Source organism: Heterodontus francisci, chromosome 10 (assembly GCF_036365525.1).
Source record: "Heterodontus francisci isolate sHetFra1 chromosome 10, sHetFra1.hap1, whole genome shotgun sequence".
Taxonomy (NCBI): domain Eukaryota; kingdom Metazoa; phylum Chordata; class Chondrichthyes; order Heterodontiformes; family Heterodontidae; genus Heterodontus; species Heterodontus francisci.
Genome location: NC_090380.1, coordinates 111,120,287 through 111,144,630, shown reverse-complemented (window position 1 = coordinate 111,144,630; position 24,344 = coordinate 111,120,287). Strand labels below are relative to the sequence as shown.

The 24,344-nt window shown below is 44.8% G+C and overlaps 1 protein-coding gene across 3 annotated transcripts in view; it reads right to left on the bottom strand.

Moving 5' to 3' along the window:
* The window catches only part of LOC137374715 (neural cell adhesion molecule 2-like), a 1,514,570-nt gene that overhangs the window by 447,112 nt on the left and 1,043,114 nt on the right, over positions 1-24,344 (bottom strand). For all 3 annotated transcript variants that reach the window (XM_068041260.1, XM_068041261.1, XM_068041262.1), the window contains exon 5: positions 2,420-2,557. In XM_068041260.1, coding sequence (XP_067897361.1) covers positions 2,420-2,557 — 138 coding nt within the window. The remainder of the gene's footprint in view (positions 1-2,419; positions 2,558-24,344) is intronic.

The window sequence follows — 24,344 nt, the reverse complement described above, 5'->3', positions numbered from 1 at the left end:
CACCAGATACTCTATTTTAGATGTTGATTGAGGGAAAACCGGTGACCGGAACACTGGGAGAATGCCCCTGCTTTCTTCGAACCATCCACTGTATCACGTAGAGCAGTGGAATGGGAATATTTCTTTTTTAAATTCGTTTTCAGGATGTAGGTATCACCGGCAAGGCCAGTATTTATTGCACAATCCTCAGTGACCCTCTGAAGGTGGAGGTGGCTTGTCTTCTTAAACTGTCAGCCTGGCAATTTGATAGAACTGAGTCATTTGCTAGGCCTCTTTATAAAAGTCAGCTATGAATCAAGCTAGAAGTGGGTGTGGAGTCACAAGTAGGCCAGACTGAGTAAAGACGGCAGGCTTCCCTCCCTAAAGGACATTAGTGAACCAGTTGTTTATTTATGGCAGTCTCACAGTCACTTCTACTGATAACAGACTTTTAAATTTTATTCAAATTCCCAAACTACTGTTATGGAAGGTGAACTCACATTCCCTGGATTATTGATCCAGAACTCTGGGTTACTAGGGGAACAAAGACAAAGACAAAGACAAAGATAATTACAGCACAGGAACAGGCCCTTCGGCCCTCCAAGCCTGCGCCGATCCAGATCCTCTCTCTAAACATGCCTATTTTCTAAGGTTCTGTATCTCTTTTCTTCCTGCCCATTCATGTATCTGTCTAGATACATCTTAAAAGACGCCATCGTGCCCACATCTACCACCTCCGCTGGCAACGCGTTCCAGGCACCCACCACCCTCTGCGTAAAGAACTTTCCACGCATATCCCCCCTAAACTTTTCCCCTTTCACTTTGAACTCGTGTCCTCTAGTAATTGAATCCCCCACTCTGGGAAAAAGCCTCTTGCTATCCACCCTGTCTATACCTCTCATGATTTTGTACACCTCAATCAGGTTCCCCCTCAACCTCCGTCTTTCCAATGAAAATAATCCTAATCTACTCAACCTCTCTTCATAGCTAGCGCCCTCCATACCAGGCAACATCCTGGTGAACCTCCTCTGCACCCTCTCCAAAGCATCCACATCCTTTTGGTAATGTGGCGACCAGAACTGTACGCAGTATTCCAAATGTGGCCGAACCAAAGTCCTATACAGTAGAGTAGTGGTAATGTTACTGGACTAATAATCCAGAGGCCTACACTAATGCCCTGGAGATACGAGTTGGTGGAATTTAAATTGATAAATCTGGAATAAAAAGCCAGTCTCAGTAATGGTGATCATAAAACTACCAGATAGTCGTAAAAACTCATCTGGCTAACTAATGTCCTTCAGGGAAGGAAATCTGTTGTCTTACCAGGTCTGGCCTAGATGTGACTCCAGACCCAGAGCAATGTGATTGACTCTTAACTGCCCTCTGAAGTGGCCGAGGAAGTCACTCAGTTGTATCAAACTGCTACTATGGGTGTACCTATACCATATGGATTGCAGCAATTCAAGAAGGCAGCTCACAACCACCTTCTCAAGGGCAATTAGTGATGGGCAAGAAATATCAGTGATGCTCGCATCCCTTGAACGAATAGAAAAAAGTCCAGTCACCTTTTCTATACACTACTGTGCACTAACATCAAGATCCTTCTGGATTGCATGTAAAGAATCTTGGATGTTCTTATCCCTTCGTTCTATCTTTGACATCGAGCACTTTCAACTTCTCAATTGTTTGTGAAATTGAGGTCCTTTCAAAAATATTGAGATGCAGAACAGAATCAAGCCTTAGTTACAGTGGTTAGGTGGGGGTGGGAGGGAATTAATCATGGAGGACGAGAGTGTCCCAATGGCATTTTCTTCATTTGGATGAGTGGCCTTTCCTTCACATATGGAAATTAAATCATATACAATAACAACTTGCATTTATATAGTACCTTTAATGTTGTAAAATGTCCCAAGGTGCTTCACAGCAGTACCATCAAAAAGAAATTGACCCTGAGCCACATAAGGAGATCTTAGGACAGCGATGAGATAGGTTTTGGGGATCTTCTTAAAAGGAGAGGGAATTAAAGAGGAGGAGAGGTTTAGGAATGGAATTCCAGTGCTTAGGACCTATTCAACAGAATACCTGGCCACCAATGGTGGAGTGATTAAAATCATGTATGCACAAGAGGCCAGAATTGAAGGAGTGCAGATATCTCAGATTGTAGGGCTGGAGGAGATTTCAGAAATAGGGAGGAGCGAGGCCACGGAGGGAGTTGAAAACACAGATAAGAATCTTAAAATCGAGGCGTTGCCATGATACAAGGAACAAGGCAGCTTATCTTCCTAATTCAAAAGACACATTATCATTGTAACATCACTAAATGTACTTAATATTAAAAATTCCACAAGATAGTTGACTGGCTTTTATATGATTAATTTGCAATTAAACAACATACAATACCTAGGAACAAAAAAAGCATATAATAATTAAGTAATCTTACCATTGACAATAACGGTGATATCTCTAAAATCAATTTCTCCCCGTGCTTCCACTCTTCCCTCGCATCTGTAAACCCCTTCGTTCTTCTTACTAATGCGCAGGATCTTCAAGCTGTTGTTATCAATCATCAGAAACTTGTCTGGGAAGAAAAGAGTGCAAATAAGAATCATAGGAACAAAGGAACATAGGAACATAGGACTTAGGAGCAGGAGTAGTCCATTCGGCCCTTCGAGCCTGCTCCGCCATTTGATAAGATCGTGACTGATCTGGTTATGGTCTCAACTCCACTTTCCTGACTATCTCCCATAACTCTCGACTCCTTTGTCTATCAAAAATCTATCTAATTCAGCCTAGAATAAATTCCATGAGCCAGCTTCCACAGACTGAAAACTCTTTGGGAAACAAAATTCTCCTCATCTCCGTCTTAAAAGAGAGACCTCATTCTTAAACTGTGTCCCCTAGTTCTAGTTTCCCCCACAAGAGGAAACATCCTCCCAGTATCGACTCTATCAAGTCCCCTCAGGATCTTATATGTTTCAATAAGATCAACTCTCATTTTTCAAAACTCCAACGGCTATAGGCCCAACCTGTTCAACCTTTCTTCATAAAATAAGCCCTCCATCCCCTCCACAAATATCCCCATCCTCAGTGATGGGGGAGCCCAGCTCTTCAGTGCAAAAGGCAAGCCTGAAGCATTTGCAACGATCTTCAGCCAGAAGTGCCGAGTGGATGATCCAGCTCGGCCTCCACCTGCAGTCCCCAGCATCACAGATGCCAGTCTTCAGCCAATTTGATTCACTCCGTGTGATATCAAGAAACAAGTGAAGGCACTGGATACTGTAAAGGCTTCGGGCCCTGTCAACATTCTGGCAATAATACTGAAGACCTGTGCTCCAGAACTTACTACGCCCATAGCCAAGCTGTTACAGTACAGCTACGCTGCTGCCATTGTGCATTGGTGGTGAAAGGAGTGAATGTTGAAGGTGGTGGATGGGGTGCCAATTAAGTGGGCTGCTTTGTCCTGGATGGTGTCGAGCTTCTTGAGTGTTGTTGGAGCTGCACTCATCCAGGAAAATGGAGAGTATTCCATCACAATCCTGACTTGTGCCTTGTAGATAGTGGACAAGCATTGGGGAGACAGGAGGTGAGTTACTTGCCACAGAATTCCTAACCTCTGATCTACTCTTATAGCCACAATATTTATGTGGCTGGCCCAGTTCAGTTGTTGATAGTAGGAGATTCAACGATGGTAATGCCATTGAACATCAAGGGGTGATGGTTAGATTCTCTATTGTTGGAGATGGTCATTGCCTGGCACTTGTGTGGTGCGAATGTTACTTGCCACTTATCAGCCCAAGTCTGGATGTTGTCTTGTTGCATATGGACATGGGCTGCTTTAGTATCTGAGGAGTCATGAATGATGCTGAACATTGTGCAATCTTCAGCGAATATCCCCACTTCTGACCTTATGATGGAGGGAAGGTCATCGATGAGGCAGCTGAAGATTGTTGGGCCTAGGACACTACCTTGATGAACTCCTGCAGTGATGTCCTGGGACTAAGATGATTGACCTCCAATAACCACAGCCATCTTCCTCTGTGCTAGGTATGACTCCAACTAGCGGCAAGTTTTCCCCTGATTCCCATTGACTCCAGTTTTGCTACGGCTCCTTGATGCCATACTCAGTCAAATACTGTCTTGATGTCAAGGGTCGTCACTCACACCTCATCTCTGCAGTTCAGCTCTTTTGTCCATGTTTGGACCAAGACTGTAATGAGTTCAGGAGCTGAGTGGCCCTGGCGGAACCCAAACTGAACGTCAGTGAGCAGGTTATTGCTGAGCAAGTGCCGCTTGATAGCACTGTTGACAACCCTTTTTCCATATTTCCACATTGCCGGGTAGATGCTAGTGTTGTAGCTGTACTTAAATAGCTTGGCTCTGGGTGCGGCTAGTTCTGGAGTCTTCAGTACTATTGCTGGAATGTTGTCATGGTCCATAGCCTTTGCAGTATCCAGTGCCTTCAGCCGTTTCTTGGTATCACGTGGAGTGAATTGGATTGGCTGAAGACTGGCATTTGTGATGCTGGGGACTTCAGGAGGAGGAACTTCTGGCTGAAGATGGATGCAAATGCTTCAGCCTTGTCTTTTGCACTGATGTGCTGGACTCCCCCATTATTGAGGATAGGGATATTTTTGGTGCCACTTCCTCCTATCAGTTGTTTAATTGCCCACCACGACTGATATAGCAGGACTGCAGAGCTTAGATCTGATCTGCTGGTTGTGTGATTGCTTAGCTCTGACTATCACATGCTGCTTCTGCTGTTTGGCATGCAAGTAGTCCTGTGTTGTAGGTCCAGGCAGGTGGGCTCTCATGGGGTGGGGCTTGTGAGAGACGTGTGTAGGGGCGTCAGTAGCAAGTGCGGCGGGGCGCACAGCGTTCCCCACCCCCCACGTTGCAGCTGGGAAGCACCCCCACACAGTTTTTCGAGCCATGCTTCCCGTGTGGTGACGGGACTGCCCATCACATGGCTAATTCTGGCAGTGGGATGGGGCCCTTAATTGGGCATTAATTGCCCAGTTAAGGGCATCAATTAGTGACAGGGCAGGAAGGCCATTCACAGGCCTTCCCACCCCGGACTAAATTTTGGCAGAGGTGGGTTGTTGGCAGGATTCCTCACTGCCAACATCACAACTGATTTTATTCCCTCCCCGTCTCCAAATCTGTCATGGGGGAGAGCGTAAAATTCCTCTCTTTGTGTCCTCCTCACAGCTTACATTCCCACCTAGCTTTGTATTGTCAGCAAAATTGGATACATTACATTTGGTCCCTTCATCTAATTGTCATGCAGGCCCCCACCTGCCAAGAGTGAGGCATATTAATTTTGCCACATGGACATTAAATTTCAAATTGTTGCTGAGAAGAAGAGAAGGCCTGATACAAGGGGTTGCTAGGCCCATGGCTGGAAATACATTTTTGCATATTAACGCACAGTGTTTGCAGACAAAGGTCCATTCCCTGACCCACATAATACATAAAGCCAGAAGTGGTTATACCAGTCACGTGACTACCCTGATGGCCAACTTGGGGACTTTTAAATTGCAGAAACAGTGTTTGAACTGGCAGAAAGCTGAATGCTGCTGGACTGAAGCAGACCTCCTCTCCTGTCTGCTCCCATCTCTTTCTCACAGAACTCCAAAAACTGACTGAAGACAAATCAACCCCAAGAGAGAAAAGTCTCCTACAGTGGACAAGGTTTAAGAAGGATAGTGGGCCCCAACGAAAAGCAAGACCTACCTACAGTAAAGGACTATACAGTGAGCTTGAAGAACCGTAACAACACCTCTTCAGATACTGCCTCAAACCTTTCCACTTTAATTTTTCTTCCGCTCTTTTCTGTCTCTATTTGCACGTGCGTATTGGGTATGCATGCCAGCGTGGGGTGTGGCGTGTATCCGTAAACGTTAACCGAAATAGAGTTTTAAGTTTCAGTTTTAATAAATTGCAATCTTTCTTCTTTAAACCTAAGAAAGTCTGTTTGTGCTTGTTTCTTTGCCTTATAATTGGAAAGTGGTGAACAAGGATTCTCCAAGGGGGAGCTAAAACAGTGTGTTTAAAATGAAACCCTGTTACAGTAAAACCAGGTGAAGGTTGAAAGGGAGCCCTAGGCCTCTTTCTCACCTGGTTGTAACATAATTCATTAATATAGATTGTAAATAGCTGAGGCCACAGCATTGTTCTTTGGCACTCCACTAATTACAGTCTGCCAAGCTGAAAATGGCCGGCTTATTCTTACTTTCTGTGCTAAATATGACCCAGGAGTGGTCAAAGACCCAACGCTTAGCACATACAACCAATCAAGAACAGCAATCAAGGGGAAAAATTTACAGGGCTATGGGAAAAGAGCAGGGGAGTAGGATTAATTGTATAGCTCTACCAAAAAGCATAATGGGCCAAATGGCCATTTATCATTCTATGATTCTATGAAAGCAAGCCCGAGGAGATAATGGTGAAAGTTTCTAATGTTCAACTAAGACCTTTAACACTACATCAAAACCTAAGCAATAAGAGAGAGACATTCAAGCTTTGGAAAGAAATTCAAGTTAATTGCTGTTGCTGAGAAAAGTTTGCAGATTGGCAGATGCTGGCTTAATATGGAAAGTAACCAGCAATGAAATAACTGGCTTTCTTCCTCTTTTAGCTTTTTTGACACTTTAAAGTGTGACAGCCCCTCTTAAAACCCTTACAGATATTAGTTCCTGTGGTACTCTCCATGGGTAGTCTCAGTTTTGGAGTATAGATGTGACGTTTAACTGCTCATCTGGACTGTATCTTTAAGGCTGTTGCTTTATACAGGCAAATAAATGCAATTATAGCTACTTCTCAACGGTTGATGTCAGAGGGCGGTTTTCACTGTAAATGTCAGCCTCCAAGTCTTTTCTCTTTCAAAAGATTATTTTGTTTCTGGAAGAAAGTTTGTGACAGAACTGTATTGCGTGCAAGACAATAGGAAAGGTTGAATGATTTTCATCTGCTTATGGCTTCATGCGTGCTGATAAACATGAGGCAAACAGTTTTTTAAAAACTACTGGTTATTGGTTGCTTGGAGCCCGCCTGCCTTAATCTTTGAGTGGGCAATGAAATAGGTGGCCAAAACAGGCAGCAGCTTCTTCAAAATATTCAAGTTGGGTCCATTTGTAGGACCTTACCATTCAACCAAATGAAGCCAAACAAACATTTTCCAGCTTGCCACCGATCACTCAGAGATGCCCTTTTCCCCTGGGATTACCTCCCGCGCACTGCTTTAGAGCCTTACCTCTGGTTCAGCCTCGAGAGGAGCTGTCGGATTCCCCATTCCTCCCTGGATGGTAGAACCTGTGCGGATAGCTTACTGATGTTGGGCTCAACTCACTAATAAATCCAACACGGAGTTCAGAAGAAATTCGTTACCCAGAGAGTGCTTAAAATGTGGAACTCACTACCTTAAGGAATAGTGTGACTCATCTGCTGCTGACACTCTCATCCATAGTTTTGTTACCTCAGGACTTGACTATTCCAATGAACTCCTGTCTTTCACCTGCAATACATTTAAACTTAGCCAAACCTCTGCTGCCCATATCCTCACTAACATGTAAGTAGATGCATAGAGTGCAAAAGAAAGGAGGTTATAATGATTACTATAAAACACTGATGCGTCCTCAACTGGAGTATTGTGTCCAATTCTGGGTATCACACTTTAGGAAGGATGCGAAAGCTTTAGAGAGGATGCATAAAAGATTTACAAAATTCTGTTTAACCATCATCCTTGTGTTTGCTGACCTACATTGGCTTCTGGTTGAGCAAAGCCTCAATTTTGAAATTCTCATCCATATTTTCAAATTCTTCGATGGCCTCGCTTCTCCCTATTTTTGTAACCTCCTCCAGTTCCATAACCCTCCGAGATCTCTGCGCTCCTCTAATTCCAGCGTCTTGCACATCCCCAGTTTTAATAGTTCCACAGTTGGTGGACATGCCTTCAAGTGCCTAGGCTCTAAGCTCTGGAATTGTCTCTCTACACTTTTCTGCCTCTCTACCTCTGCTCCTCCTAAAAACCTACCTCTTTGACCAAGCTTTTGGTCATCTGCCCTAATATCTCCTTAGGTGGTTCGGTGTCAAATTTTGTATTGTTAGCATTTCTGTGTCATGCCTTGGGATGTTTGGGGTGCTATATAAATTCAAGTTGTTATTGTTGTCGATTGGAATGTACCTGTCACTTTTAGTTCGGAGGTTAACAATGTCCAATATTTCACAGTTGGCTTGCACATGGAACGAAGTGTGACAGCTGGAGGATAATGTGTACAAACCAGTCATACCTACTATTCTGATTGTAGTACAGATAGCTTCACTTAAGTGCAAATATCAACATCATACTTTAACATACTTGTACCAAATAAGTGTAGTGACAACACTGATCACATCAAGTTTAATTTTAAGCTGCTTCTGTCACGATGCCATATGACTGGCAGTGTCATATTGTTTTATACACAGCTACCTGCTCAATTTAAATTGCCTCATTTAACTTGATACAGAGTGAAGACTGCTAACACAAGGCTGATTATGCACATTGTCATGAAGACCCCCAACAGCCAAGAATGAGGCATATTAATTTTGTCATATGAACATTACTTTTTAAACTGATGCTGGAGTAAAGAAATGCCTTGTTTTACAAGAGAGCACCAGACACTTGGCTGGAAGGACATTTGCATACGAAGAGACAGTGCTTGGAGAGACAAAGAACTACTTCCTGATCCAATTAACCCAAATGAATTTTGATCACGAGATATTGAAGGTGTAAGGAAGATCACATTCCAGGGTCTGCTGAAATGATAGAATCCACAAACAGAGAAGTGGTTAAACCAGCTGGTCACATGACTAACCGGCTGATCCAGTCTTTTTGAATTAGACACATGACAGTTTAAAAACACAGACTGCAGAGTGTAACTGAACCTGGAACAAGAAGAGAGCCTCTCTCCTGGCTGGCTCACTCTTGCTTTCTTCTAAGCCTCCAGACCCACTGAAGACACATAAACCTCAAGAGAGAAAAGACTCCTATATCAAAACAAGTTAAATCGTGCACTGGGCCCCAACGAACAGCAAGACTTACCGGCAACCAAAGACTCAATATCAAACTCAAAGGACTGTAACTACCAGATATTGCCTCAAACTTTTCCCCTTTATTCTTTTCTACTTTTTCTGTCTCTATCTGCGTGAGTGTTTATCGTGTACGCAAGCTAGCGTGGTTGCATGGCATACTCGTAGCCATTACCTGAATTAGAGTTTAGGATTAATAAACTTCCACCTTTCTTGTTTAAATCTAAGAAAACCTGTCTGAATGATTTCTTTGCCTTACAATTGGAAAGAGGTGAACAAGGATTCACTGAAGGGAAGCTAAAACACTGTATTCTAAAAATTAAATCCTGTTATGGTTAAACCAGGCAAAGGATGAGAGGGAAACCCCATACCCCTTCTAACCTGGTCGTAACAGAAATTTGGGGGCTCGCGTCCTGGATTTGACCCACAGACAAACGAGGAAATTGGAAGTGGGAAGCCGAATTGATCCCAATCAAAAAGAGAAAAGATTTTAATACAGGTTTTCTTGTGGTTGTCTGTGATTGAATACTAACATGTCTGCGACTGAAGCTAGTAGCTCTCCAAGTCAGGGTGAAGTAACTTGGGATAAGTTAAAAGCACTGTCTATGGAGGAGTTGAGGAAAATGGCTGAGCAGTGTGGGATCACTGTACATGGCAAGACTAGGAAGTCTGAACTCCTAAGGCTAGTGGCCAACCATTTTTCCCTTGAATCTGAAGAAGCAGAAGCAGGGTGAGAAGTAGACTCTGACAGGGTATTGCTGGCAAAGATACAATTGGGGAACAGAGGAAGCTTGAATTTGAAGACAGGGAAAGAGAAAGAGAGAAACAGGAAAGAGAGAAAGAAAGAACCTTGCAGAAGGAACGTGAAGAAAAAGAGAGAGGAGAAAGCAAGTCAGAAGAAAGAAAGCGAGACAGGAGAGAGAAAGAGAAATCACAGAATCACAGAATAATACAGTGCAGAAGAGGCCCTTCGGCCCATCGAGTCTGCACCGATTCATTAAAGACACCTGACCTGTCTACCTAATCCCATTTGCCAGCACTTGGTCCATAGCCTTGAATGTTATGACGTGCCAAGTGTTCATCCAGGTACTTTTTAAAGAATGTGAGGCAACCTGCCTCTACCACCCTTCCAGGCAGTGCGTTCCAGACCGTCACCACCCTCTGGGTAAAAAAGTTCTTCCTCAAATCCCTCTTAAACCTCCTGCCCCTCACCTTAAATTTGTGTCCCCTTGTAACTGACCCTTCAACTAAGGGGAAAAGCTGCTCCCTATCCACCCTGTCCATGTCCCTCATAATCTTGTACACCTTGATCAGGTCACCCCTCAGTCTTCTCTACTCCAGCAGAAACAACCCAAGCCTGTCCAACCTCTTCATAGCTTAAATGTTCCATCCCAGGCGCCTCTGCACCCCCTCCAGTTCAATCACATCCTTTCTATAATGTGGCGACCAGAATTGCACACAGTACTCCAGCTGTGGCCTTACCAAAGTTCTATACAACTCCAACATAACCTCCCTGCTTTTGTAATCTATGCCTTGATTGATAAAGGCAAGTGTCCCATATGCCTTTTTCAGTACCCTCTTAACCTGCCCTTCTGCCTTCAGAGATCTATGGACAAACACGCCAAGGTCCCTTTGTTCCTCCGGACTTCCCACTGTTAGGCCATTCATTGAATACTTTCATGTCACATTACTCCTTCCAAAGTGTATCACCTCACACTTTTCAGGGTTAAATTCCATCTGCCACTTTTCTGCCCACTTGACCATCCCGTCTAAATCTTCCTGTAACCCAAGACACTCAACCTCACTGTTAACCACTCAGCCAATCTTTGCGTCATCTGCGAATTTACTGATCCGATCCCCCACATAGTCATCTATGTCGTTTATATAAATGATAAACAATAGGGGACCCAGCACAGATCCCTGTGGTACGCCACTGGACACTGGCTTCCAGTCACTAAAACAGCCGTCTGTCATCACTCTCTGTCTCCAACAGCGAAGCCAATTTTGAATCCACCTTATCACGTTACCCTGTATCCCATGTGCATTTGCTTTCTTGATAAGTCTCCCATGTGGGACCTTGTCAAAGGCTTTGCTGAAATCTATGTAAACTACATCAACTGCACTACCCTCATCTACACACCTGGTCACATGCTCAAAAAATTCAATCAAATTTGTTAGGCATGCCCTCCCTCTGACAAAGCCATGCTGACTATTCCTAATCAAATTTTGCCTCTCCAAGTGGAGATAGATTCACTCCTTCAGAATTTTCTCCAATAGTTTCCCGACCACTGACGTGAGACTCACTGGTCTGTAGTTCCCTGGCGTATCTCTACAACCTTTCTTAAATAGTGGGACCACATTAGCTGTTCTCCAGTCCTCTGGCACCTCCCCTGTCAGAGTCCCTGCAATCTCCACCCTCACCTCCCACAGCATCCTGGGACACAAATCGTCCGGACCTGGAGAATTGTCCACTTTTAAGCCTGCCAAAACCTCCAATACCTTGTCACTCCCTATGACAATTTGCTCAAGAACCTCACAGACGCTCTCTCCGAGTTCCATATCTACATCCTCATTCTCTTGGGTGAAGACAGATGTGAAGTATTCATTCAACACCCTACCAATGTCCTCTGGCTCCACCCACAGATTTCCCCCTTGGTCCCGAATGGGTCCTACTCTTTCCCTGGTTATCCTCTTCCCATTGATATACTTATAGAATATCTTGGGATTTTCCCTACTTTTACCAGCCAGAGCTTTCTTATATCCCCTCTTTGCTCTCCTAATTGCTTTCTTAAGCTCCTTCCTACACTTTCTGTACTCCACTAATATTTACATTGATTTGCTCTCCTTGTATTTGCTAAAAGCCTCTCTTTTCCTTCTCATCGTACCCTGAATGTTTCTGGTCATCCATGGTTCCCTGGGTTTGTTGCTCCTACTTGTTACCCTAGAGGGAACATGTTGGGCCTGTACCTTCCCCATTTCCTTGTTGAATGCTCCCCACTGCTCTTCTGTAGATTTCACGACAAGTAACTCTTTCCAGTCTACCATGGCCAGATCCTGCCTTATTTACTAAAATTCGCTCTCCCCCAATCCAAAACCTTTTTTTGCAACTTGTCTATTTCTTTCTCCATAACAAGCTTAAATTGTGCCATGTTGTGGTCGCTTTCACCAAAATGCTCCCCCACCAACACATCAACCACCTGTCCGGCTTCATTCCCCAGAATTAGGTCGAGCACTGCACCCTCCCTTGTTGGATCCTCTACATATTGAGCTAAAATGTTCTCCTGTATACATTTTAAGAACTCCACTCCATCTAAGCCCTTCACACGATGACTATCCCAATTAATGTTGAGAAAGTTTAAATCACTTAATATAATTACCCTATTATTATTTTTACACACCTCTGCGAATTGCGCACATATTTGCTCCTCAATTTCTCGCTGACTATCTGGGTGTCTATAATAAACACCTAGCAATGTGGCTGTCCCTGTTTTATTCCTAAACTCTACCCATCAAGCTTCATTTGATGCCCCCTCCAAGAGATCATCTCTCCTTACTGCAGTAACTGACTCCTTCATTAATATTGCAATGCCCCCTCCTCTTTTACCCCCTCCGCTGTCCCGGCTGAAGATTCTATATCCCGGGGTATTGAGCTGCCAATCCTGCCCCTCCCTCAACCATGTCTCCGTGATGGCTACTATATCACAATTCCACGTGTCAATCCTTGCCCTTAACTCATCCGTTTTACCTGTAATACTCCTGGCATTAAAGTAGAGGCCATTCATCCTGGTTTTACTCCCTTGAAACTTACTTCTGTTGTATTCCCTCTGACTTGTTTGCTTTCCTGTGTTTAGCTGTGTCCCTATTTTGCTAGAGTCTGCGTCCTCTCCCCCTGCCAAATTAGTTTAAACTCCTCGCAACAGCGCTCGCAAATCCGCCAGCAAGGATGTTAGTCCCCCTCTGTTTCAAATGTAGACCATCCCACTTGTACAGCTCCCACCTTCCCCAGAAACGGTCCCAGTGGTCCAGGAATCTAAAACCCTCCCTCCTGCACCAACCCTTAAGCAACGCATTCATCTGAGCTATTCCTCTATTTCTCTACTCGCTAGCACGTGGTACTAGAAGTAATCCAGAGATTACAACTAGAGAGGTCCTGCTTTTTAGTCTGCTGCCTAACTACCTGAATTCTTGATGCAAGACCTCATCCCTCTTTCTGCCTATGTCATTGGTACCAACATGTACCATGACCTCTGCCTTATAACCCTCCCCCTTCAGGATGCCCTGCAGCCGTTCAGTGACATCCCGGACCCTGGCACCAGAAGGCAACACACCATCCTGGAGTCACGTTGATGGCCACAGAAGCGCCTATCTGTTCCCCTGACTATAGAATCCCCTATTACTATTGCTCTTCCTCTCTTTCCCCCTTCCTGTGCAGACAGGCTGCTTGTGGTGTCAGAAGCTTGGCTCTGTCCGCACTCCCTGGAGGAACCAGCCTCATCAGCCTCCAAAATGGAATTAGCGATATGCAAGCGGGAACCCAGGGACTCCTGAACTACCTGCCTGATTCTCTTGGACTGCCTGGTGGTCACCCATTCCCTTCCTTCCTCAAGTCCCTTCAGCTGCGGTGTGACCACCTCTCTATACGTGCTATCCACGATGCTCCCAGACTCGCGGATGCTCCACAGTGTTTCCAGCTGCCATTCCAGCTCTGTAACCTGAGCTTCCAGGAGCTGCAGCTGGACACACTTCCTGCACACATGCTGGTCCCGGGGACTGGAAATGTTCCCGGATTCCCACATGCAGCAAGAGGAGCAAACCACGGCTTTAAGCTCTCCTGCCATGACTAAACCCTTTAAATTTAAAACTTTAGAAGACTATTATAATAAAAAAATAAATCAACTAAGTCTTGCTAAAACAATGACTTACAATTCAATCCAGCTTGAAAAATACCCACCAGGACTTACTCACCAGTCAGCTGTGCTCTGTGAAGATTCTCGGCTCCCCTCACGCTCTTTGAGGTCAGGTCGGAAATGAAAGGAGCTCCTCACTCCCTCCTCACCGAACTCCCTCAGTCACAAAACTCCCACTTTAGCACTCTAATGCAACCCAAGTCAGCATTCCAGTTCAAAGAAAGTCAGCACTGCAAGATGGCCCACTTTTATACTGTCTGACTCTAGCCCCTGAAAACTGGTTTAAGCCAATTATCTAATTAACAAGGTGCACTGCAAGCAGAGCCTGAGTGAACTCTGTTTAAAGCTGGTCTAAAACTCACCTTCTCCAACCCAAACAGCAACTGTTAAGTTAATTTGCTAAATAAAAGAAAGACTAGACTTTAGATAAAACTAACCCTTAATTACCCTCAGTCACAAAACTCCCACTTTAGCACTCTAATGCAACCCAAGTCAGCATTTCAGTGCAGAAAGAACCTTCCAGAAAGAATGTGATGAGAGAGAGTGCTGAGGCGGCTTGAGTTAACTAGGGGGCAACAGAGTAACCGCAGTGAAAGAATGGCCAATATGTGAGCGTAATTCAGGGCTGGGTACAGAGTTGTCAAACCTCTCCCAACTGATACCAAAATTCATTGAGGGAGATGTGCAAGTCTTTTTTGTGTCCTTTGAAAAACTGGCAAGGCAGTTAAAGTGGCCAGCTGAAGCTTGGACTCTCCTGCTACAAAGCAAGCTAACTGGAAAAGCCCATGAGGGTTATTCCTTGTTGCCAGATGAGAGTTCATCCCATTATGAACTGACAAAAAATGCTATCCTCAGGGCATATGAGTTAGTACGCAAAGCCTATCGCCAAAAGTTTAGAACCCTCAAGAAGCAAGCAAATCAAAGTTACCTGGAGTTTGAGAGAAATAAGTAGCTGACTTTTGACCAGTGGCTGAAGGATCTTAAAGTACAGCTTAGCTATGAAAATCTCAGAAGTACTTTTGCTCGAGAAATTTAAGAACTCTCACCCACTCTCCATAAAGATACATGTAGAGGAACAGAAGGTTCATAGAGTCCAACAAGCCGCAGTTCTGGCTGATGAGTTTGCTCTCATTTCTAAGTCGGTTTCCCAGGGAAAAACCTTTCCCAATCACCCCCACAAATCCAAAAAGGACAAAGGGTGGAAAGATGATAGAAGCCCTAGCAGTCCTGGGAGGGAAAGACAAGCAGGAGACACAGTGGGGGGGGGGCCTCCAGCCAAATAGGAAGGTACTGTAAGTAGAAGTGAGACCCAGAGATCTGTGTGCTTCCATTGTAATAAAGCAGGGCATTTAAGAGCTGACTGTTGGAAACTAAAGGGAAAACCTGTAGGGTTAATCAGGGCACACCGATTCAGTGATGTAGAAGGGACCCTGATGGAGAGCACATCAGAACAAGCTGTGGGTTTAACTGCAGTAAGAGTGAGACCCAGGAAGCTTAATGCTGCAAGTGCAGGAAAATTTAATAGGATTCCTGAAGGTTATCAGGGTTTTGTGTCTGAAGGGAAAGTAACCCCATACCCCTTGAGTGAGGCAAGAAAGCCCACAGTAATTCTCAGGTCCCAGAGCCCACTAGATCCCTTTTACTGGGAAAAGGCCTGACCTTTACCCAGAGCGTGCAGTAAACACCAGAATGGTGATGAATGGTATTGGAGGGCAGTGTACGCCTGTACCTTTACACTGGGTACACTTGGAGTGTGACCCAGTTTCAGGGATGGTGACCATTGCGATTGTCCCTAGTTTGCCTCTGGATGCAGTGGACCTTCTCCTAGGTAATGATCTGGTGGGGGTGAAGGTGGTAGCCCCTGAAGTTGTGAAAGAAAGACCGCAGGAGGTCAGAGGGACAGGATAGTGGCAGGAAACGGTCCCCTGCAGTTTCCCTGAATGTATAGCGAATCAGGCCATGATTAACCAGCTCCTCCAGAAGAGACTGAATTGGTACTCCAGGCAGATGACCATGAGGTCTGTTTGTCTGAGACTTTCTTTGGGAGGTTAGAAGACCCAGGGAATGAGTTAAATGGATCTTCCCTAGCTGAGGCTCAGCAAGCTGACCCAGTATTGAGAGAGTTAACACAGGCTGCCCAGTCGGAAATTGAAGCAGAGGAAATTGATTGATACTATTTAAAGAATGAGGTACTAATGAGGAAATGGCATTCTCCTCACAGACCTGAGAGCAAGAAGTGGTCAGTGGTTCACCAGTTAGTGGTGCCACAGAGGTAACAGAGAGAAATATTAAGAATGACCCATGAGTTGACAATGGCTGTACATGTCGGTATCCGAAAAACCAAAGCCTGCATAAGACAGCAGTTTGATTGGCCAAAACTCCACAAAGATGTGGTGGAGTAATGCAGGAGTTGCCACATGTGCCAGATTGAGTGGAAACCCCAACCTACAGTGAAATCTGCACCCCTAAGTCCTGTATCAGTGTTTGGAGGAGCCTCCAGCTGAGGGCTGGTGAAATGTAAAGGATCCCTGGCGAGAACAAAAGAGAAAAGGCAGGCACATGACTGGCAAAAGGTTAGACAGGGAAGGGGAAAAGTGGCAAAGTGGGCAAGTTAAAGGAAGTCCAGCAGGAATCCCAAATGGAAACCCCTGCTGCCTGGTCAGCCAACCCTGAAATATTTGAAAATGTAGACCCACATCCTCCTATGTAAATGTAGACACTAGAAGCATCCCACCAGAGTTGCTAGCATCATTTGCAGGAGCCTGCAGAGCCAAAGAAAGTCCTCAAGAGGGCAGAGAATCAGTGATGGTGATGCCTCACCTAGCTGAAGTGTCACAGGGGAGTGGACAAATACCTGCAAGCAGGAGTGTCCCAGTGGATAATGGGAAGATGAGCAAGGAACCCTCCCTCACAGACAGGAGAAAAGGAAACCAACCATCCCCTAAGGTGAAAAGCCCTTGCATGACTCATCAAAGCACTGAAAAAGAGTTCATGGTAGAACCACCCACTGCCGCCACCCCTGAGCAGAACTCCAACTTAGTGCTAATTATATCTAACCCTCCCCCTGCAGACCTCAACAAAAACAAAAACACCCGAGGCAGTCATGGAAATGTGAAAAAAATAAAAACTTCCCCAAAAACCACATGTTTATTGGAATGCCAAAAAGGGCAGTTTAAATCAGCACTGCTATCAAGAAAAAACAGGCTATAACAACTGTTAGGATTTCTGAAAGAATGAGAGAGATGCATGTGTGTTTTCCTGTACATATCTTCTCTCTAGTCCCTTTCAATGAAATCCTGTTTTTAAAAAAAATCATATTTCATTCTGCTGGGTGTGGAGATGTCATGAAGACCCCCACCAGCCAAGAATGAGGCATATTAAGTTCATCATATGAACATTCATTTTTAAACAGTTGCTGGAGTGAAGAAATGCCTTGTTTTCCAAGACAGCACCAGACATTTGGCTGGAAGGACATTTGCATACGAAGAGACAGTGCTTGGAGAGACAAAGAACTACTCCCTGATCCAATTAACCCAAATGGATTTTGATCACCAGACATTGAAGGTGTAAGGAAGCTCACATTCCAGGCTCTGCTGAAATGGTAGAATCCACAAACAGAGAAGTGGTTAAACCAGCTGGTCACATGACTAACCGGCTGGTCCAGTCTTTTTGAATTAGACACTGGACAGTTTGAAGACACAGACTACAGAGTGTAACTGAACCTGGAACAAGAGAGCCTTTCTCCTGGCTGGCTCTCTCTCTCATTTTCTCACAAGCCTCCAGACCCACTGAAGACATGTAAACTTCAAGAGAGAAAAGACTCCTTCATCAAAACAAGTTAAATCGTGCACTGGGCCCCAACGAATAGCAAGACTTACTGACAACCAAAGACTCAACATCAAACTCAAAGGACTGTAACTATCAGATATTGCCCCAAACATTTCCCCTTTATTCTTTTCTACTTTTTCTGTCTCTATCCGCATGTGTGTTTATCGCGTATGCATGATAGTGTGGTCGCGTGGCGTATTCGTAGCCATTATCCGAATTAGAATTAAACTTCCTTGTTTAAATCTAAGAAAACCTGTCTAAATGATTTCTTTGCCTTACAATTGGAAAGAGGTGAACAAGGATTCACTGAGGGGAAGCTAAAACACGGTGTTTTCTAAATTCAACCTTGTTACGGTTAAACCAGACAAAGACTGAGAGGGAAACCCCTAGACCACTTCTCACCTGGTCTTAACAACATTATTGCAAATGCTTTCATGACAGTGCATTCGTTTTTTTCTAATTCTTTCATGTGATGTGAGTGTCGCTGGCAAGGTCAGCATTTGTTGCCCATCACTAATTGCCCTTGAGAAGGTGGTGGTGAGTGAGTTGCATAATGGAATGACCCCCTTTTAAAATTAATTTAGAGATCAAAGTGAAAGACCAAGAACTCCTGATCAGCTGGAAGGAATTTTTCAACAAGGGCGGATTATTCGGGAAACAATAATTAAGTGGCAAAAGCCTGACAGATGTAGAGGAAGGAAAAGAGAAAGCAAGGAGTTTTCTCCATATGCCCGGAGACACATGTCTTCTGGGTGAAAACCAATCACGTGTCTTAAAGTCTGGGTGCAATAAAATTATTAAGAAAGCATACAGGATCCTGGGCTTTACAATTAGAGGCATAGACTACAAAGGAAAGGAGATTATGATGAACCTTTATAAAACATTGATTCGGCCACAACTGGAGTATTGTGTCCAATTCTGGGCGTCACACTGGAGGAAGGATGTAAAGGCTTTAGAGAGGGTGCAGAAAAGATTTACAAATTGGTTCCAGGGATAAGGGACTTCAGTTATTAGGATAAATTGGAGAAGCTGGGGTTTACTCCTCCAAGAAAAGGTTGAGTGGAGATTTGATAGAGGTTTTCACAATCATGAGGGGTCTGGACAGAGTAGATAGGGAGAAACTGTTCCCAGTGGCAGAAGGGGTGAGAACCAGAAGACACCGATTTAAATGGTTAGCAAAAGGATCAAAGGTGACACGAAGAAAAACATTTACGCAGTGAGTGGTTAGGATCTGGAATTCACTGCCTGAGAGTATGGTGGAGGCAGATTTAATCATGGCTTTCAAAAGACCTCCTTCTGCACTTTAAACATTCTCTGATTCTATGGGCTACATTTTTTCAGCAGAGGCTGAAGACCCATCGCCAGAGCTGAAAGCGAAACCCTGGTGGTGGCATTTTGCTGGTGAAAAACAATTACCAAGCCGCTGGGGCTGCTGTCTAATTGAGGATGGCGACACCCCCGCAAAGCTGCTGGCCCAATCAGCAGCCTTGGCAGCACCACTGCTATCTGCGGCTTTTGCTGAGGCTGCAGCTCCAGGATGAGGGTGCCTCAATGCCCGCGAAGAGCAGCTAGGTATTCCTGGGGAAGCTGGGGTCAGGAAGGCAGACCCCAGTGATTGGGGGGAAGGTGGGGGGAGGTGTGGGTTTTGGTGCCTGGGTGCTTGCCATGGGGGTGGCCATTGCTGACAGGATTCTCCTCTGTGGGCTCTGGAGTGCCCATCAAGGAGGGCACCCACCGGTAACCCCGCTGAGAGGCCACCAGGTTTGCCTGGCAGTCTGCTCATGGTTAGGGCCCTTAAGAAGCTCAATAGGCCATCCGATTGGTGGCCGAGTGGCTCAGGTGCCCCCTGCTGGCAATATGCCAAGGGTGCGGGACACGCCAGGCTCCACACCTTTGGCTACCTGCCTTTCGCTGCCATATTGCCAGCCCTCCCACCTCCAAGCCAGACCCCAATGAGCTAGAAAAATTCAGCCCCATGATTCTCCAACAATATAACTACACATGCCCAGATCTGCTCCATATTTTACATCTGTCCATCAAATCTTCCATGAACAGGAATCTCTGCCAACGAAACTGCCCGTGCCTCTGACTCTTAAACGTAAATATCCTCCAGTTGTGCTTGTTCGAGGGTTTCTGAATATTCAAGCAGGTTTTCAGGCAGACCAGAAAAATATTTTTTCTAAACTTTTAATTTTTTGGGGGGACTTTTTAAAAATTATTCTCACTGCTCTCTACTATCTTTAAATGCATTTTTATGGCATCAGTATAAGTTACATTACAAATTGAAAAGTTTCCCCAATTACAGGTTTTCAAACTTCTTGTGTCTGAGGGGCATGAATGCAGCTAAGATGTTTCCCCTGGTTGGAGAGTCTAGAACCAGGTGACACAATTTCAAAATAAGGGGGAAGTCACTTAGGACAGAGATAAGGAGAAATTTCTTTACTCAGAGGGTTGTGAATCTTTGGAATTCTCTACCCCAGAGGGCTGTGGAAGCTCAGTCATTGAGTATGTTGAAAGCAGAGATTGACAGATTTCTAAATACAAAAGACATATGAGGATTGTATGGTTGTCAGCGTAATTCTTAGCACACTGCAGATTATTTATGATTGTCAGTAGGGCTTCCAGTGTGGCGCATTTGCGCGTACTGGAATCTACCTATATTAATACACAGGACCCTGTTCTTTGCAGACAGAAAGAACAGGTACACACATTGCACCTGTTTCAGTCGAACAAAATAAGTGACAGCCATTCGCTGGTTCATTCCTCAGGGCAATGCCTTGACCAATCAGAGTCAAGCTGCCTGGTTTAAATTTCAAACAAAGCTTGGCAGTTAACTGTCAGTCTCCGTAAATTGATGCATTTTCCATGGCAACGCCTCTACCAATCAGAGTTCACTTGCCAACCAATCAGCACTCTTTTCTCATGCAGTATAAGTTGTATTCCCTTACTTTGGTTATTCTAGCGTATCGTCCAGATGAGTGCAAGATGAAAAGTTTCAACAACATGTCTCTATTTTCAAGTTCTGTACTACCAAAATGACTATTTCCTTGTTTTGATGAGCTGCTCCTGCTTATGTTCAACATTTGCAAGGTACCAAAAAAAGTGATAGAGTGCGATGGTATTGGTCTGGAGAGATGTGCTAGAGGCAGAATGGATCTCCATAACATAGCTGTAAACTGGGGTAGAAATTGTTATGCGTTGAGCTTGTTTTTCAGGCATTAAGGTGGACAAGTCCCCAGGTCCGGATGCGATCTATCCCAGGTTACTGAGGGAAGCGAGAGAGGAAATAGCTGGGGCCTTAACAGATATCTTTGCAGCATCCTTAAACACGGGTGAGGTCCCGGAGGACTGGAGAGTTGCTAATGTTGTCCCCTTGTTTAAGAAGGGTAGCAGGGATAATCCAGGTAATTATAGACCGGTGAGCCTGACGTCAGTGGTAGGGAAGCTGCTGGAGAAGATACTGAGGGATAGGATCTATTCCCATTTGGAAGAAAATGGGCTTATCAGTGATAGGCAACATGGTTTTGTGCAGGAAAGTTCATGTCCTGCCAATTTAATAGAATTCTTTGAGGAAGTGACAAAGTTGATTGATGAGGGAAGGTCTGTAGATGTCATATACATGGACCTCAGTAAGGCGTTTGATAAGGTTCCCCATGGTAGGCTGATGGAGAAAGTGAAGTCGCATGGGGTCCAGGGTGTACTAGCTAGATGGATAAAGAACTGGCTGGGCAACAGGAGACAGAGAGTAGCAGTAGAGGGGAGTTTCTCAAAATGGAGACATGTGACCAGTGGTGTTCCACAGGGATCCGTGCTGGGACCACTGTTGTTTGTGATATACATAAATGATTTGGAGGAAAGTATAGGTGGTCTGATTAGCAAGTTTGCAGACGACACTAAGATTGGTGGAGTAGCAGATAGTGAAGGGGACTGTCAGAGAATACAGCAGAATATAGATAGTTTGGAGAGCTGGGCAGAGAAATGGCAGATGGAGTTCAATCAGGGTAAATGCAAGGTGATGCATTTTGGAAGATCCAATTCAAGAGTGAACTATACAGTAAATGGAAAAGTCCTGGGGAAAATTGATGTACAGAGAGATTTGGGTGTTCAGGTCCATTGTTCCCTGAAGGTGGCAACGCAGGTAAATAGAGTGGTCAAGAAGGCATACGGCATGCTTTCCTTCATTGGACGGGGTATTGAGTACAAGAGTTGGCAGGTCATGTTACAGTTGTACAGGACTTTGGTTCGGCCACATTTGGAATACTGCGTGCAGTTCTTGTCGCCACATTACCAAAAGGATGTGGATGCTTTGGAGAGGGTGCAGAGGAGGTTCACCAGGATGTTGCCTGGTATGGAGGGCGCGAGCTATGAAGAGAGGTTGAGTAGATTAGGATTATTTTCATTAGAAATGCGGAGGTTGAGGGGGGACCTGATTGAGGTGTACAAAATCATGAGAGGTATAGACAGGGTGGATAGCAAGAATCTTTTTCCCAGAGTGGGGGATTCAAATACTAGGGGTCACAAGTTCAAAGTGAGAGGGGAAAAGTTTAGGGGGGATATGCGTGGAAAGTTCTTTATGCAGAGGGTGGTGGGTGCCTGGAACGCGTTGCCAGCGGAGGTGGTAGACGCGGGCACGATAGCGTCTTTTAAGATGTATCTAGACAGATACATGAATGGGCAGGAAGCAAAGAGATACAGACTCTTAGAAAATAGGCGACATGTTTAGGTAGAGGATCTGGATCGGCGCAGGCTTGGAGGGCCGAAGGGCCTGTTCCTGTGCTGTAATTTTCTTTGTTCTTTGTTTTTCTTTATAATTCAGGTGCAACAAGGACATACTTAGCAATAGGATATCCCTTATTCAAGATACATGTGTTTGGGTCACTGCTAAATTTGTTCAGCTCATCTTTCAAGCATCCTTGTGGTTTCCTAAAAACAGGTCTATTACATATGAGAGGCCTAATGGCTGTTTTAGGCTCCGTCTCGCTGTACGCTGTACAGCGCTGTGTGCTCCGCTGTACCCACCAAAGAAAAGGTAGTTTATTGTTTTAAAAAATATTCCAGAATTGTTGCAGTGGATCCAGCAGTCTTCATAATCTCCTTCCTCCCTGCCCCCTTTCCCACTTCATAACCCCTCCTCTCCAAGATATCTTTGGGGTTTTATTTTATTCGTTTGGGAGATGTGGGCATTGCTGGCGAGGCCAGCATTTATTGCCCATCCCTAAATGCCCTTGAGTAGGTGGTGGTGAGCTGCCTTCTTGAACCTCTGCAGTCCTTATGGTGCAGGTACACCCACAGTGCTGTAAAGAAGTGAGTTCCAGGATTCTGATGCAGCGGCAATGAAGGAACGATGCATATCGTTCCAAGTCAGGATGGTGTGTGCCTTGGAGGGGAACTTGCAGATGGTGGTATTCCCATGCATCTGCTGCCCTTTTCCTTCTAGGTGGTAGAGGTTGTGGGTTTGGAAAGTGCTGTCTAAGGAGGCTTTGTGAGTTGCTGCAGGGCATTTTGTAGATGGTACACACTGCTGCCACTGTGCGTCGGTGGTGGAGGGAGTGACTGTTAAAGGTTGTGGATTGGGTGCCAATCAAGTGGGCTGCTTTGCCGTGGAAGATGTCAAGCTTCTTGAGTGTTGTTGGAGCTGCACCATCCAGGCAAGTGGAGAGTATTCCATCACGCTCCTGACTTGTGCCTTGTAGATGGTGGACAGGGATGGGGGTGACAGGAAGTGAGTTACTCGCCACAGAATACCCAGCTTCTGATCTGCTCTTGTAGCCACAGCAGTTATGTGGCTGGTCCCAGTTCAGTTTCTGGTCAATGGTGACCCTAGGATGTTGAAAGTGGGGGATTCAGCAATCATAATGCCATTAAATTGTCAAGGGGAGATGGTTAGATTCTCTCTTATTTGAGATGGTCATTGCCTAGCACTTGTGTGACCTCTGCCAGCCAGATATGTGGTCTAATGTGTACCTTTGTAAAACAGGCAAGCTGTCTGTAGAGGTGCAGTGGGTGTCAGCATCTCACATGTAAAATATTAATAAGGCCCAAGGAACAATTTTGTGAGAGCCTGAGGCCTCAATAACAGCAACAACAACTTACATTTACATAGTAGGAAGAAAGAAACATAGGAACAGAAGTAGTCCTTTCGCCCCTTAAACCTGTAGATTGTGAGATTATGGCTGATCTGCAATCTAACTGCAACTACCCACCTTTGCCCCATATCTCTTAATGCCTTTAGATATCAAAAATCTATCAATCTCAGTTTTAAAATTAGCAATTGATCTTGCGTCAATTGCTGTTTGCGGAAGAGAGTTCCAAACTTCCACCATCCTTTGAGAGAAAGAAAGATTTGCTTTTATACAGTGCCTTTCATGACCACTAGATGTCTCAAAGTGTTTGAAGTATTTTTAAAGTTTAGTCACCGTTGTAATGTAGGAAACATGACAGCCAATTTGCACACAGCAAGCTCCCACAAACAGCAATGTGATAATGACTGGATAATCAGTTTTTTGTGATTTTGATTGAGGGATAAATATTGTCCAGGACACCAGAGGTAACTCCCCGACTCTT